Source organism: Ursus maritimus, unplaced genomic scaffold, assembly GCF_017311325.1.
Source record: "Ursus maritimus isolate PB19 unplaced genomic scaffold, ASM1731132v1 scaffold_16, whole genome shotgun sequence".
NCBI lineage: Eukaryota > Metazoa > Chordata > Mammalia > Carnivora > Ursidae > Ursus > Ursus maritimus.
The window spans coordinates 50,252,139-50,267,750 of NW_024424008.1; the positions used below are offsets into that span (position 1 = coordinate 50,252,139).

General features: G+C 41.1%; 2 protein-coding genes across 4 annotated transcripts in view; one reads left to right on the forward strand and one right to left on the reverse strand.

Moving 5' to 3' along the window:
* The window catches only part of BACE1 (beta-secretase 1), a 52,356-nt gene that overhangs the window by 23,013 nt on the left and 13,731 nt on the right, over window positions 1–15,612 (forward strand). The gene's annotated exons all lie outside the window — the stretch shown is intronic.
* The window catches only part of RNF214 (ring finger protein 214), a 43,058-nt gene continuing 28,314 nt past the window's right edge, over window positions 869–15,612 (reverse strand). For all 3 annotated transcript variants that reach the window (XM_040631183.1, XM_040631181.1, XM_040631182.1), the window contains exons 7-15: window positions 5,181–5,277; window positions 4,875–4,963; window positions 4,226–4,316; window positions 3,926–4,024; window positions 3,308–3,684; window positions 3,042–3,174; window positions 2,745–2,849; window positions 2,362–2,457; window positions 869–1,468 (exon numbers count right to left, since the gene is read on the reverse strand). In XM_040631183.1, coding sequence (XP_040487117.1) covers window positions 1,403–1,468; window positions 2,362–2,457; window positions 2,745–2,849; window positions 3,042–3,174; window positions 3,308–3,684; window positions 3,926–4,024; window positions 4,226–4,316; window positions 4,875–4,963; window positions 5,181–5,277 — 1,153 coding nt within the window. In that variant the 3' untranslated portion in view covers window positions 869–1,402. The remainder of the gene's footprint in view (window positions 1,469–2,361; window positions 2,458–2,744; window positions 2,850–3,041; window positions 3,175–3,307; window positions 3,685–3,925; window positions 4,025–4,225; window positions 4,317–4,874; window positions 4,964–5,180; window positions 5,278–15,612) is intronic.

Consider the following 15,612-nt stretch of genomic DNA (forward strand, 5'->3'; position numbering starts at 1 on the left):
CTAGTGCCAGGAAGCATTTCCAGGTCCCAGAATGGGAAAAATTCGGCTGTTGGTAATATAACAATGTCCTTCCCCTGGAGCTAATTTTTTTTTTTTATTAACAGTTTTTCCTTGTTCAATTCCAAAAGAGCAGGAAGCTGAAGCCATTTCCTGTAGGAGTACAGATAAAAGGATAGGAAAAGATTCAAAGCTCTCATAGCTTCACAGCTTTCACAGGTATAACCCTAAACACCAGCAGTGCTCAGTAAGCAGAGGTGGGAAAGGGGTCTCGTTCTAGAGAGCTATCTATAGAACAAATAACTGCTAAACTTGAAATCCAAGCCCCCTTCATCTCAATTTGGCCTCCATTTTTCCCAGGACAGGAAACCTGCCCCCCATAATTTTCTTGCTTCAAAAATTAAAATCCGGCATCCCAAGATCATTCTGCAAATAATTTTGCACAGACATCTCCTCACCCCAGTGCCTGCCTGGAGCTCACCCAAGGTCACCAAACAACTTGGTTGTGAACCAACTGCCTTAACCTTCAGTGGGGAGGGGGACTAGCTGACCAGGAGACCACAAGTGAAGGGGAAGACGTGAGGCCTTCACAAGGCTGGTCTGTCAGAGCTCAATCGGAAGCCAAGTCAGTGGCAGCAAGGGACGGCTTGGCCCAGGAAAGATCTGTGGGCTCTAAAGAGAGGACCATCCAGGAAGTCAGATGGACAGAAGTTTTCAGGGGGCATGGGGGAAATGGGACCCAGTTATGTTGTTATTCTTGGACTGTGAATTTTGCTGATGTAAAACAGAATCTTCTGTAAATCTAATGTCTATGTGCAAATAATGAGCGTTAACACAGTAAAATATTCAATGAAAATTCAAACTAGTAGGGTTACATTTTTTTTTCCTCAATCAGTCTCATTTTATCCGTTTGGAGTCGAGTGGCTAGAACAACACTGAGGCTTCCGTAGGCTTTCGGTAAGCAAGGCATCTGGCTGGACAGCGGGTGAGCACCAGGGTTCAAATCTGCATACATGAGCCTTAAGAAAATGAGCTAGAGGCTGAGCCAAATCAAAGCAGGACGGCCTGAGAGCAAGAGCAGCTTCCTAGATGGTTCTTACATTGTACTTGAACAGCCCTAGGCGAGAATATCATAATTTCAAGGGCAAACTAAACATCATCTTACCTACAAACTGCATCCCCCGAAGGAACTGCAAGGTGAAGGGGAGAGACCATTTCTGCATAATATACATACTTTCATTTACGAACATTTGGATACAGACTTTCTATACACACATTACCTATATAATAAAAATGTACATGGCATGAGTATAGGTCACTGTATAAATATAGAGTTTTAGAAATCTTGAACCCGCGCTTCCTGTTCACATCAGTTTCTCCTCTTCTTCCTCCCCAGTCAGATCCGTCATTTAAGAGTTGGACAAAAGGGACAAGTGTCATTTGTGTTGGTCTGGGCCCAGAATTTGATACACTGGAAAGGAAGAAAGACATATCTCAGGTTTATCTGGAAAGATGGAGGGAAGGAGGGGAGAGCGTGCCACTGAGGTTCACTAGGTCTGAGGAACGCATACTAAGTCAGAAGGCCTCTTCCCACGGGGACCAGATGGGCTATTTCATTGGCTCTTACCCCCAAAAGAATCTTCCGAGCAGGGGAACCTGTTCTTTTCACAGGGAGCATTAACAGTCAGCTAAGAATGGTGTGAAGCTGCTTTGTGTTGGATACGTGGGGCGGCCTTCCCCTTCTCACGATCCGTTTAGGCTGAGATGCCCTCCCATCTCAAAATACCCACCACCCTCAAATCTGATTCAGGATTTTCCCTTACTAAGAATTTAGACGTAAATTCAGTTTCTACCTCTTGGAAAATGAAAATGAACAAAACAAAATAGTAAAGAAGGAATCATCTCTGCTTCTGAGAGACTTAACTTTGCCTGGTAACATAATCCAAGATAGGAATAACCTGTCAGTTTGTGAAGATAATCCCTAACGGGCAGACCTCCAAGCTATTCTGTTAATGGATTTATTAATCTCATATTCGGGTTCCCTATTCCGTTCTTCTTGTCTAGGCAAAGTCTCCTGACAATGCTATATTTGAAACAAGGGTCAGACACATACGTCTTATTGTCAGTGTTCCAAGAAAGTGACTTAAGGTGCCCTAGGATGCACTGCTTCCCCAATCCCCTAATGAGAACAGGGTAAAAGGAAGCTGGGAGATCCTAGCTGCCAGCATTCTGAATTCTGCTGATTGTTTAAGCCACAACTTACTGAAAACCTCATGTTGAGATATTAATGACGAGCATCAACACAGCAACACGTTTGAGAAAAACTTGGAGAAGAAAGTGGAAAGGAAGGTGTGCAGCACCCACCTCCTTGTGCAGCACATGGGTACACGCCATTGGATGCAGCTCACTGGGCTGGACGAGCTTCTGGCACATCAGACACAGCTTACAGGTGGCGGGAGCCTGCAGGCCAGAGGATGCACGGCCAAAGAGTAAGGAACCCCTGGGTCTCCTTGCCTCTTGTGCCCATGATTCTCTCCTATTTCCATGTCGCAAAAAGATTTTACACCAAAAGAAAGACAAGTTCAAATACAGATTCTTGCTGGAAATCCTTGCATTTTCTCAGCGGGGGCCGCCAACAACCCGGCTGATGAAAGGGTGGTTTTTCCCCTGCACTCCGTCTGTAAACCTGCTCCCTCCTCAACCCCCGGCTTCTCCACATCCCAGTTTTCAAAGAAAAAGAGCCTTACATGTGAAGACCTTCCAGGATACGAAACTTGGGCAGAAGGCAAGAACATTGGGGTACTGATTTGGGTCAGCGGAGCAGGGAACAAGGCCCGGATCCGACCGAGGGGCTGTGGGCAGAAACACCGTCAGAGTAAGGAGAGAGAGTCTGAGCGACAGCAGATAACAAAAAGAAAGAATTTCTTTCCCAGTCCAACAAAGGAAGAACAGGCTAGATATCCCCGGCTGCAGTGCTGTGTGCCACCCCCAATTCTTCTGAACCCTGACTCTTCCCCAACGGCTGAGCAGGTCTGAGTTCTCACCTGAGTACTGGCTGCCACCCGCTCGTGTTCAGCCAGGCGGGCAGCTACCAACTGGATCAGCTCCTCCATGGTCAGGCCTGCCATGGTGGTCCGTGCGGTCTTGATTTGCTGAAGAATGTTGGTCATCTGGGCCCTAAGAAGCCACATATTGAGGGAGAGAGATTCTACGCTGTCCTCATGGGAAATCTCCAGGAAACTTTCCCTATTTTAACCCACAGACATTTCTCTGACACATTTTTTTAAAATTAGTCCTGAAAGATACTTACTTATTGCATTGTGGGAAGCGAGTCAGTAGCTTCTCCAGGATCTTCTCCAGTTTGTCTACTGGTTGCGGCCGGGGAGTTTCAGTAGAAGCCTTAACACCGCCCAAGCCTGGGGGAGGCGGGATGGAGGCAGCAGGGGGCATGTGTGGACCGTGGGGGCCAACGAGGGACCCCAAGCCAGGGCTATTTCTCCCATGGGAGCCAGGAAGGGGCGGGGAAGGCTGGCTGGGCTGGGAAAGGGCAGGGTTTAGGATTGGGAAAGACAAGGAGCGGGGATCTGCGCTGGGCATAACCATGGGCACTGTGACCTGCCCAATGGAGAAGGGCATCCGAGGAGGCAGAGAGGGATTCGGTTGAAACACCTGAAGCATGAAGTCTGTCTGTAGAGCGGGAGAGGTGGAGGACAAGAGGGAAAGGAAGAAAATGAAAGTTTAGGAATCTGGGGCAGAAATCAGTGAGCAATTCTTAGGCCAAATAATACCAATAATAATAAATGCCAATAATAATGTTATAATAATAATACCGGTAATAAAACCAATCTCTTCATAAAAGGAACAAGTAGAAGACTTTGGCTGTGCCACCAGTACAGAAAGGTAGACTCCCCCATGCCAGCCCTCTCACCTCTGATGGGGGTGGAGGCAAAGTGGGAGTGGGGATTTGAGGAAGGCTGCTCAGCTTGGCTCCATTCCTCACCAACTGGATATGACTGTTAAACTGGTCCTAGAAATGAGAGAAAGGAGTGGATTATTCTTTCTGCTAAGCTGAGTAAGCCTCTCGAGAAAAAGAGCACCATCCAGTATCAGGAGAGCAAAGGCAGGGGTGGAGCAGGCCCTCAGTGACGGTGTACAAGGTCCCTTCCGGTCATCAGAGGTTTAAGCACAGACTGACCCTGACTCAAAGATGACCCAGTACAACACTTACCCGAACATTCTTTTTCATCATCCGAACTCCATTCAGCCTTGTCTCCCACTCCTGTTTGGAACGAACTGTCTCTAGTGTTGGGGGGGTTGACCTTTCAAGAAACCAACAGGAATTCAGAGAATTACAGCAAGGCCAGCTCCTGACTCTCTGAGATAGCAGGACAGTGGCCGGCCAACGGGCCTGGTGAGAAGAAATCAGACCAGGTGCAGGAGGAGGCCGGGGTTCGTGTGCTTCACTCTAACTCTGGCATCTTTTAAGCCAATTATTAGAGAAAGAGGACGAACCACAGAGAGAGGGCTTTTGTCTGCCTGGAAATGCCACAGGGGTCCTCCAGATTCCACAGCAAAGAGGAGAAATGACTCTATGAGAAACAAACCTCCAAAGATATTTGTTACGCTTTGACACCATAAGAGATACTATTTATCCAGTTGGAACCAATACAATCAAAAAAATACAAAACTGTAAAATATGGGAAGAGAAATCACTAAACAACGGCTCCTGTGCAGACAGAGGTGGCCCTGAAATTCCTGTGAAGACAGAGTAAGTGCCAGACTAGCTGCCTTGCGTTTCAAAAAACTAACCAAACCAAACCACTGAGAAAACACAAAACTGCAAGACCATTAAAACTCTCGAATGGGAAGGTACTTACTTGAGGTAAGTAAGGTGCAGTTCTGCCTCTTTTTCTGCTTCTTCTAGTTTCAATACCAGCAACTCTTTCCGACTCTCTAGTGATAAGATCTAAGGAAACCACACACACACACACACACACACACACACACACACACACACTTTATTAATTTTACATATACAAAGCTACCACTAGCTAGTTAAAACAAATGCTTAGTGCCTATATGGTATAATATAACTTGTCTGGCTTAGCAGTATAATACCATCCCCAAAGATGATACTATCTGGAAGCCCCAAATCAACGCTTTCCACACACAGCTCTTCTCACCTCTGCCTTCCAGGCCCGTTCTGTCTCTTCCATAATGTTCCGATTTATTTCGCCATCCTGATTCTTGAGTCTATCCAGTTCCATTTCCCATACTTCTCTGTAAGGTCAGAAACCAAGAATAAGAGTAAGAGGAAAAAGACAAGATCACTAAGGGACATCAAGGCAAAAGTAAAACCTGAAATTGATCTAGCAGGTATGTTACAGGAAGTCTTACTCTAAGTATTAATATAGATCTAGACGAAGAATGTTTAAAGTGGTCTGTAATTGCATAAAGGCCCTATATTTGAAAGTAAAAATATATATAAAAAAAAAAAAACACCAAAAAACTGAGCCTGGATGGCTCAGTTGGTTGAGGGTCTGCCTTTGGCTCAGGTCGTGGTCCTGGGGTCCCAGGATTGAGCCCCTTGTCGGGCTCCCTGCTCAGCAGGGAATCTGCTTCTCCTCCCTCTGCAGCTCCCCCTGCTTATGCTTACTCACTTGCTCTCTCAAATAAATAAAATATTAAAAAAAAAAAAAAAGGTAAAAATGTTCACATCTCCACTTGCTAAAATAAGGTTGCCCAGAGCAAGAAAGAGTGTACTTAGGACCAAAACCCACTGAAGGCAGAATGTTCTACGTTTAGGAAAGGTTCAGAATTGTTATGGTATTCCTCTTATTTCCCCATTTGTCTTTAGTACAGGTATGAAGAATGCAGGACCAAACACAGAGATCCATTTAATACTCAGGTCTAATGCAGCAAGCTCTGATTCACTACTCAGCACAAAGACACTGGCTTAGTGATTTTCATATTTTCTTAGCTGTAGTGAACATTCTCCAGGAGAAAAAACTGTTCTCTTCACACCTCAGAACTTCACCTTTCCATTAGTGTCCTCCCTTCTCCCGCCACCCTCCCAGCCCCATCCCTACAAGGTAACATAGACGCTCAGGGTCAGGGTGACCAACCGCCCAGTGTTCCTGTTCCCAGGGGTCTTGCATAGTGTGGGAGAGTCAAGCACCCTACTCAGGACTAACAGGACAGAGCCAGCAAGAGGAGCTCATTACATGGCACTGGACTGTAGTCTTTTATGGCTGGAAAGCAAAGGATTACCCAGATCAGTGGGAAGAATATGGAAACGTTGAAATGTTTTCACTGTATTTTAAAAGGTCGAAAAGAAGAAGAAAAGGTTGGGAAGAGCTGTATCTTAAGAAAAATGGTCCCACTTTTCTTCAGTAAAATAAGCAACTTCAGTCCTCTTCTGTTCTTCAGTAGTAGCCTTACATATATGAAAGGGGGCGATTCACTTAGTCAGTGTTTGAGGTGCCTTCTCTTCACAACTGACCCAGTCCTTCATGTATCCCTGCTCCCTCTTTCACAGATAAAGTAACACATTCACTGATTCACACCATGAGTCTGCCTTTCTACTGACAAGGTCTATCCATGAAATAGAAACAACCAGGTGGGCATTTTCTTCCTTAATCTCTATGTGTTGTCCTTCCCAAACTAACCTCCTGTCAAAAGAATTCTCTAATAATTCTTTAGACAAAGGTTTATAGGTAACTGTGTTTTCTTGCTATGACACATTCCCGAAATTAAAAACCACATGAGTCAGAATTCTCTTACCATAAGAATATGTGAAATACGCTGTGGGGTCAATCAGTGATCCACTTAGCTTACTAGTCACTCCTCAACAATGGGATAATTGTAGAAAAACATGACAGTTGCCTTCTGTGATTGAGGTTATTCTTGAAGATTATAGATGGTCACTGAGTAACTTTCATTAAATACATTTATCAACAATAGATATATATATCTCTCTAAGAAAAATCCTTCTACCATGTCCATGGGGTCATTCTACACACTCACACACATTGATCTTCTCCTTCAGGCACTGGCCACATCTACCCTGGGATCCAACAACACAAAAGGAACTACTAGCACCCATAACAAAAATAATTAAAGAATTCATAAACAGCCAAAAATGCTCGGCTTTATCATATGTTAACTAGACTATAACATAGGCATCAGACTTGCAACCCACGCTAGAATCAGTTCCCCATGGTGGACAGTAAAAAAAAAATTCTTGGTAGACGAGAAACCAGTGAGTCTATTTAAACTTTTTAAATGCCTGGTCTAATTTCTTCCAAGTCCCAGACTTCTGTTATTTTACATAGCTAGTTTAGGGAATTGATGGTTCAAATAAGTAAATCCTAGCAGATTGTATAAGTCTGACTTGTAGTTCCCAATTTTTGCATACTTTTAAAAATTAATTTTGTTTTTGGGGCACCTGGGTGGCTCAGTCGTTAAGCGTCTGCCTTCAGCTCAGGTCACTGGGATCAAGCCCTGCATCAGGCTCCCTGCTCAGTGGAAGCCTGCTTCTCCCTCTCCCATTCCCCCGGCTGGTGTTCCCTCTCTCGCTGTGTCTCTCTCTGTCCAATAAATCAATAAAATCTTTAAAAAAAAATTAAACTAAATTAATTTTGTTTTTGATCATGTAAATAATATAAATTACACAAAGTTTAGAAAATACAAAACAGAAAGTCTTTTTTTTTTTTTTTAAAGATTTATTTATTTGGCAGAGAGAGAGACAGCCAGCGAGAGAGGGAACACAAGCAGGGGGAGTGGGAGAGGAAGAAGCAGGCTCCCAGCGGAGGAGCCTGATGTGGGGCTCGATCCCAGAATGCCGGGATGACACCCTGAGCCGAAGGCAAACGCTTAACGACTGAGCCACCCAGGCGCCCCCCAGAAAGACTCTTGTAAAGCGATTATGACTCTTTTACTTATTGACTGTATGACCCTAGACAAGTTACTTAATTGTTCTAGGATTCTTCATCTGAAAAATGAGTAATACCTACATCATGGGACTGATGGGAGAATTTACTGAGAAAGCACACATGAAGAATTAATATGGGACCTAGTATGTGGGAAATATCCAACAAATATTATTTTTTAAGTATTTTTTAAATTTAACTTCTCACAATTGTAATACAAAGAATCATTATTATACTTCCTTCCAGTCTTTTAAAATAAATATTTGTCTTTTGTTGTATGTATATATCACATATAAATCCATTATGTGTGCTTTCAAACAGAAACTGTGATCTTTCTCTTACTTTTCAACCAAGCATTTTTTCACAGCAGTAAGTATTCTTCAAAAATTTGATTTTTAAATAACCATCCATTGTACATATATACTATTATCTATTTGGATATTAAGTAATTTTCAATTTGACAATCATAACCGATACAACTGACAAATATAACTAATAATAAGCATCTGTGCATGTATATTAACACAGGTTAATAATAAAAGTAATGTATCTAGGGGCGCCTGGGTGGCTCAGTCGTTAAGCGTTTGCCTTCGGCTCAGGGCGTCATCCTGGTGTTCTGGGATCGAGCCCCGCATCAGGCTCCTCCGGTGGGAGCCTGCTGCTTCCTCTCCCACTCCCCCTGTTTGTGTTCCCTCTCTCGCTGGCTGTCTCTCTCTCTGCCAAATAAATAAATAAAATCTTTAAAAAAAAAAAAAAGTAATGTATCTGGATTGAAGAGGAAGCTACTTACAGTAGTTAAGAGTATGGTCTCTGGAGCCAAAGTAAGCTCTGAGTTCAAATACAGACCCTATTACTATCTAAGTGACCTCTGGCAAGTTACTTAATCTTTCTGTGCCTCATTTTCCTAACATAAAATGGGGATAACAAAAGAGTCTACCTTTCATAGAGCTGTCATGCATATTAAATGAGTTAATGTATGTGAAACACACAGAACAGTCTCTGGCATATAGGAAGAACTCTGTAAATGTTAGTTCTCTCATTTGGACGGTAGAACATCTTCCTTCAGAGAAACTGAAATATATGGATATGAATTTTCTACAAGGCATGGTGGAATTCAGATGATTTTAATGGACAGAAGCTGGTAAGTTTCTTGTGAAACACTCTCCACGGTCACAGACAAAGCTAAAAATTGAGATGTTTGCATCCTCAGCCCAAATATCCTCTTTTTGAAATATATTATACTCAAGGGAAGGCAAAAGGAAACAAAACAAAAACTGTTGAATAAGTTAATATATAGGGGTAGAGGTTATAAAATCCTTTACTCTGAACCTAATACTAATACAAACCAATACAAAATGCATGAGATCAGACATAAGCAGAAAAATTTACTCCAGGGTTGATTTGCAAATTTATTGTTATGAGGCTGGAATTCTTTCTTGATTCAATTTAATTCAACATTTACTGAGCAGCATAGTATGCTAGGCACTGTGCTCAAACCTGGGGATGTAAAGATGCCCAGGTCCTGCCCCAAGAAACTCACAATCTAATAGTTTGCCAGGTAAACGAAGGGAACAAGGAAACTCTGGGCAGAACAGACAGCATGGGCAAAGGCCAAAGAGCGAGAAGAGCACTCAGTTGAGGGAGGTCCAGAAAGCTGCAGGCAGTGGACACACAAGTCTAATGCTCAGTGGTGTAGTCTGGGCTGGGGATACAGACGAGTGTCACAACCATAAAGACAGTAGTGGGAGCCCTAAGTATGGAAGAAATCATCTAGAACAGCAGTTTCCAAAACATAGTCCACAGTCCCCAACACCCTTTGAGGGCCAGGTCTATGAAGCAAAAACTAATTTCATAATGACACTAAAGTTACTTGCCTCTGTCATTCCCATCCTCTCATGAGTCTACAATGGATTTTCCTAAGGCTACATAACACATGATGGTATTGTCACTGATGGCTAATGGAATATATGCCTCTGTATTCTCATGTTTTCTAGCATGTCTAAAGTAGTAGGTTTAGGGCATAATGTAAGCTCTCAATTTTTTTTCCTTTTCAGTACCTCTGTTGTGCTTTTACTAGCTATCTTTAGTTATACTTGCTATAATCTCTATAATCTCATTATTGTCTAATAATCACTGTAAAAAGAACTTCTCAAACTCAATACACGAGAAACAAATAAACAAATCAAAAAATGGGCAGAAGATATGAACAGACACTTTTCCAATGAAGACATACAAATGGCTAACAGACACATGAAAAAATGTTCAAAATCATTAGCCATCAAGGAAATTCAAATCAAAACCACACTGAGATACCACCTTACGCCAGTTAGAATGGCAAAAATAGACAAGGCAAGAAACAACAATTGTTGGAGAGGATGTGGAGAAAGGGGATCCCTCCTACATTGTTGGTGGGAATGCAAGTTGGTACAGCCACTCTGGAAAACAGTGTGGAGGTCCCTTAAAAAGTTAAAAATTGAGCTACCCTATGACCCAGCCATTGCACTACTGGGTATTTACCCCAAAGATACAGACGTAGTGAAGAGAAGGGCCATATGTACCCCAATGTTCATAGCAGCAATGTCCACAATAGCTAAATTGTGGAAGGAGCCGAGATGCCCTTCAACAGATGACTGGATTAAGAAGTTGTGGTCCATACATACGATGGAATATTACTCAGCTATCAGAAAGAGCGAGTTCTCAACATTTGCTACAACATGGACAGCACTGGAGGAGATAATGCTAAGTGAAATAAGTCAAGCAGAGAAAGACAACTATCATATGATTTCTCTCATCTATGGAACATAAGAACTAGGATGATCGGTAGGGGAAGAAAGGGATAAAGAAAGGGGGGGTAATCAGAAGGGGGAATGAAACATGAGAGACTATGGACTATGAGAAACAAACTGAGGACTTCAGAGGGGAGGGGGGTGGGGGAATGGGATAGACCGGTGATGGGTAGTAAGGAGGGCACGTATTGCATGGTGCACTGGGTGTTATACACAACTAATGAATCATCGAGCCTTACATCGGAAACCAGGGATGTACTGTATGGTGACTAACATAATATAATAAAAAATCATTAAAAAAAATAAAAAAAAATAAAAAATAAAAAAATAATAATCACTGTAAAATTTCCAAGTTCTCCAGGGATCGAGGCAGAAACAAGTACTTTTTGTTAATTTATTTTTGCAATAATTTTTTTAATTTTTGAAAATTTTCTCTATTTTTAAGTTAAATCTAAAATGTATTACTTTAGGGGCGCCTGGGTGGCTCGGTCGGTTAAGTATCTGCCTTTGGTGATGATCTTGGGGTCCTGGGATAGAGCCCTGCCTCAGGCTCCCCGCTCAGTGGGGAGTCTGCTTCTCCCTCTCCCTCTGCTGCTACCCCTGTTCATGCTCTCTCTCCCTCACTCTCTCAAATAAATATCTTTTAAAAAATAAATGTATTGCTTTAGAATTTAACATTTTTTCCCTAAATTAAAAGAAAATCTATTTGTATTTTCCCCTTACATTGAAAAATGAATCATTGGCTCAAAAAAGGGAGATTTGAAGACTCACTTTCTCAACCGACAGCTGCAATGTATGCATCTAAAAGATCCCAAAAAGATGAAGTGGCCTACAGTTTTCTGACTCACGGAAGGAAAGAATCTACTCCAAAGAAATTGGGCAAAATTTATAAGTAAGAAACCAAAGTATGACAAAAGCCATCTTTCCCTTGACTTTATAGATGTTCATAATTTACTGTATCTTAAGTCACAGAACATTTTCTAATTATATTGTGCCTGTTAAGTTATAGTGACATTTTGAGATCAATCATTCAGAATTTAAAGAAAAAGGAACTATTTTAAATGCAGATGTGATGAAGTCTTTAAAATTCACAAAAATCGTTAAAGCCTTTCAAATCAGAAATGAAAAAGCCACTGAAGCATCTTACCCGGGGAAATTACTGTGCTGCACTAACCGGAAAAGCACAACCTGGCACAGCTGACATTGCTACATGCCTGCTGGATGAAAAGTCAGTAAAATAAATCACGGCAACGCCACTTTTTAATGATACAGTAACTCATCAAATTAAAGATTTTGCCACAAATTTGAAGATGAGATAGTTAAGATCTCATCTGCAGAATCGTAATTTTGCTTTAGCAACAGACAAACTACAACTGCAGTTAGACTTGCTATTTGATTTTACTCGTCTAGTGCCGGCACCAACTAATAAGCATCAGAGATAATACTGTCTGTGAATTCCTGGCAACAGACACAGTGATGCTCCCATAATCTAAGCTCAATGACCTTTTATTGTCATGCTTTAAGCTTTACTTAAGGATGTCATAATGAAGCCATATAAAATAATAATTCTATTAAATCCTGACCTCTAACTATACATTTAAAAAATATTCTGCTTGATAAAATGCTACATGCCCAAGTATATGTGAGACCATATGAGTTGTGAGCTGAACTAGCCTCTTTTTTCATGAAACACCATTTTCAGTTAAAAGAACAATTGAGAGACAAATTATGGTTATTCGAACTTGAGTACTTGGCAGATATGTCCTTGAAAATGAATGAAGTACTCTTGCTATTGCAAGAAAACAACGGACAGTATTTATCACCAACAACCAATTTTGAGCTTTCAAGCAAAAAGCAGAATTTTGGAAAATTTATACCAGCCACTGGGAGCTTGAAGGATCCCAACTACTTAAAGACTATTCTGATGAGATCGACAGTGACATAAACAAGTGAGATTCCTTAAATGCTATATAATAAAACATGTCAACACTTAGAAGGTCTGAGTAACTCTAAACCAATATTTTCCAAATTATCAACGCATTGTGTTACCAAATCTGTTGTGGAACCCACTTGGAACCGCAGAGCTGGCATAAAGATGATTTTAAGCTGAAGACATCTGAGTTTCAACAGATGCAGAAAAAAGCCTTCTGGGAGCTTCCCTTATCTGCCTAAAAAGCAGCAACTTCTGGGAAATAAGGATGTCATAAATTCCTCTTCAGAGCAGATCTACTCCCCGGAGAGAGAATGTGAATAAAAACTACCCTAAATCCCTTCTCCAGGGGAGTTTTATATTCTGAAGCAGACAGAAAAACCACTCATACCTGTATAGACAAATATTATCACAAACTTTTAATCTGTTTGTTCTCCTGAAAAGCCATTTATCTTTCCAAAAAGCCCCATAAGTGCCCCTTCTTCCCACCCTCCTAAGAAGTCATTTGTTTTCCGTAAGTGTCTTTCTCCCTGCTCCCCTCCACCTATTAAGACGGCAGGTAAGCCCCAAATTCCAACCACCCTTCTGAGTTACTCATCACTGAACTCTCCCACATGTATACAAGTTGTATATGTAAACTGCTTTCCTATTAATCTCCCTTTTGTCAGTTTAATTGCAGGCCTCAGACATTAAACCCAAAAGGGCAAAGGGAAAAGTTTGTCTTCCCTAATACAATAGAGTTAAAAGATCCATTTAAAGGGTAACTTAAGCCAACAGATTCAATTAACCTTTAAGAAACTATCACCAGTCCAGTTTGGGGGTACTATCAAAAAAGAATATCCACAATTATCTAAGAAAGGCTATTAAGGGGTACCTGGGTGGCTCAGTTGGTTAAAGCATCTGACTTTGGTTCAGGTCATGATCTTGGGGTCCTGGGATCAAGCCCCACATCAGGCTCAATGCTCAGTGGGGAGTCTGCTTCTCCCTCTCCCTCAACCCCTCCCCCCACTCTTGTGCAATCTCTCTCTCACTCTCAAATAAATAAAATCTTTTAAAAAATTTTTTTTTAATGTTTTAAGGCTATTAAAATAATCCTCACTTTTTCAACTACCTATCTGTGTTATGATCAGGTTTTCTTCACATACTTCAATCTAAAACGCCATACTGCAATGGATTACACGTAGAAGTAGAAAGGAGAATTAAGTTTTTTCCACTAAAAAGAGACTTACAGAAAGGTAAACAATGTCATTCTTCTAATTAAATTGATTTTTGCTCTGGGTTGGGCAAAGATTTCTTGGGACACAAAATGCATGAGCCACAAAAGAAAAAACTGGTAAACAGGAAAACTGGACTTCACCAAACCTTAAAATCTGTGTTTCAAAAGGCACTGTTACAAAATGCAAAGGCAAGTCACAGACTGGGAGAAAATATCTGCAAAACGCATATCTGATCAAAGGACTTGTATCAAGAACACTCAATAAGAAAACAACATGCTTTTTGTAAATGGGTAAAGACTTGAATTGATAGTTCACCAAAAAAAGAATGAAAAATGACAGATAAGGACACGAAAAGATGTGCAACATCAATAGTCATTAGGGAAATGCAAACTAAAACCACCATGAGATATTATTAAACACTTCTTAAAATGCCTAAAACTAAAAAGACTGATAATGCCAAGTATTGGTGACGATATGGAGTAACTGAAATGCTTATACACTTGCTGGTAGGAATGCAAAATAGTAAAGCAACCTTGGAAAATGGTTTGGCAGTTCCATATAAAGTTAAGCAAATATATGGCCCAGCAATTCCACTCCTAAGCATTTACCCAAGAGAAAAGAACACATGTCCACAGAAACACCTGAGCAGCTTTATTCATCATAGATTAAAAAAAAAAGGAAACAACCCAATTGTCCATCAACTAGTTAATACATCAACAAATCGGTATAATTTTATAATGGAATACTACTCAAAAATAAAAAGGAATAAACTATTGACATATGCAAGAACATGGATGAATCACAAAAGCTTTATACTAAACAAGAAACAGACACAAAAGGCTATATATATTTTATGATTCTATTTACATGAAGTCCTCGAAAAGGCAAAACTATAGTGAGAGAAAGTAGATCAGTGGATGCCAGTGGCTCAGGGTAGGGGAGGCAATGGACTCCAAAGAATCATGAAGGAACTTTCTGGGGTAGAGGAAATATTGTATACCATGATTCTGGTAGGGGTTCCATAACTTTATACATCAATTAAAATGGGTGAATTTTATCATATATAAAGTATACCTCCATAAATTGCAGTTAAAAAGAAAAGAATCTGCAACTCCCACCCCCAAGCCACTGCCACCTGTTCCCCTTCCAGTCACCATTTCTGTATCTCAGACATCTCACTGTCATTACACCTCCTCTCTCTGTAAGAGTCAACAAATCTTATCAATCCCACCTCAGAATAACCCCCTTTCAGTCCTTTGCCAATTAGATCAGGCCTTCATTTTGTCTGGCTGAAACTCTGTCTTCCTGACACCGGCTGATGTATACTTTAGCCCATCTAACCTAATGTGGCCAGAATTATCCTAACAAATTAAATCTGGAGAGGTTCCACTTCTAGTAAGGACAGAGTTGTTCCTAATAGACCAACATCTTACAGGTCAAAAACTATAAATTCTAAACAAAATGTAAAAAAGCACCTATGTGAAGGCGTTAGACAGCAAACAAGAACCATGCATCAACTGGAGAAGACTTAACAACCACCAAGATGTGAATATCACTGTTGTTTCCTGTTTCTTACAGTTATTTGCCTAATGGCAAACCCTAGCCAGCTCTGCCAATGGCTAAAACTGAGATAGAAACCTTGCAGCCTTACCAGCCTGAGGGTAAGGAGAAAATTGGGAACTACCGTAACAACTGGAAAATGAGTAGGAAACCCTAAAAAGAAAAGAGTCATAGATGAGGAGCCCCACATT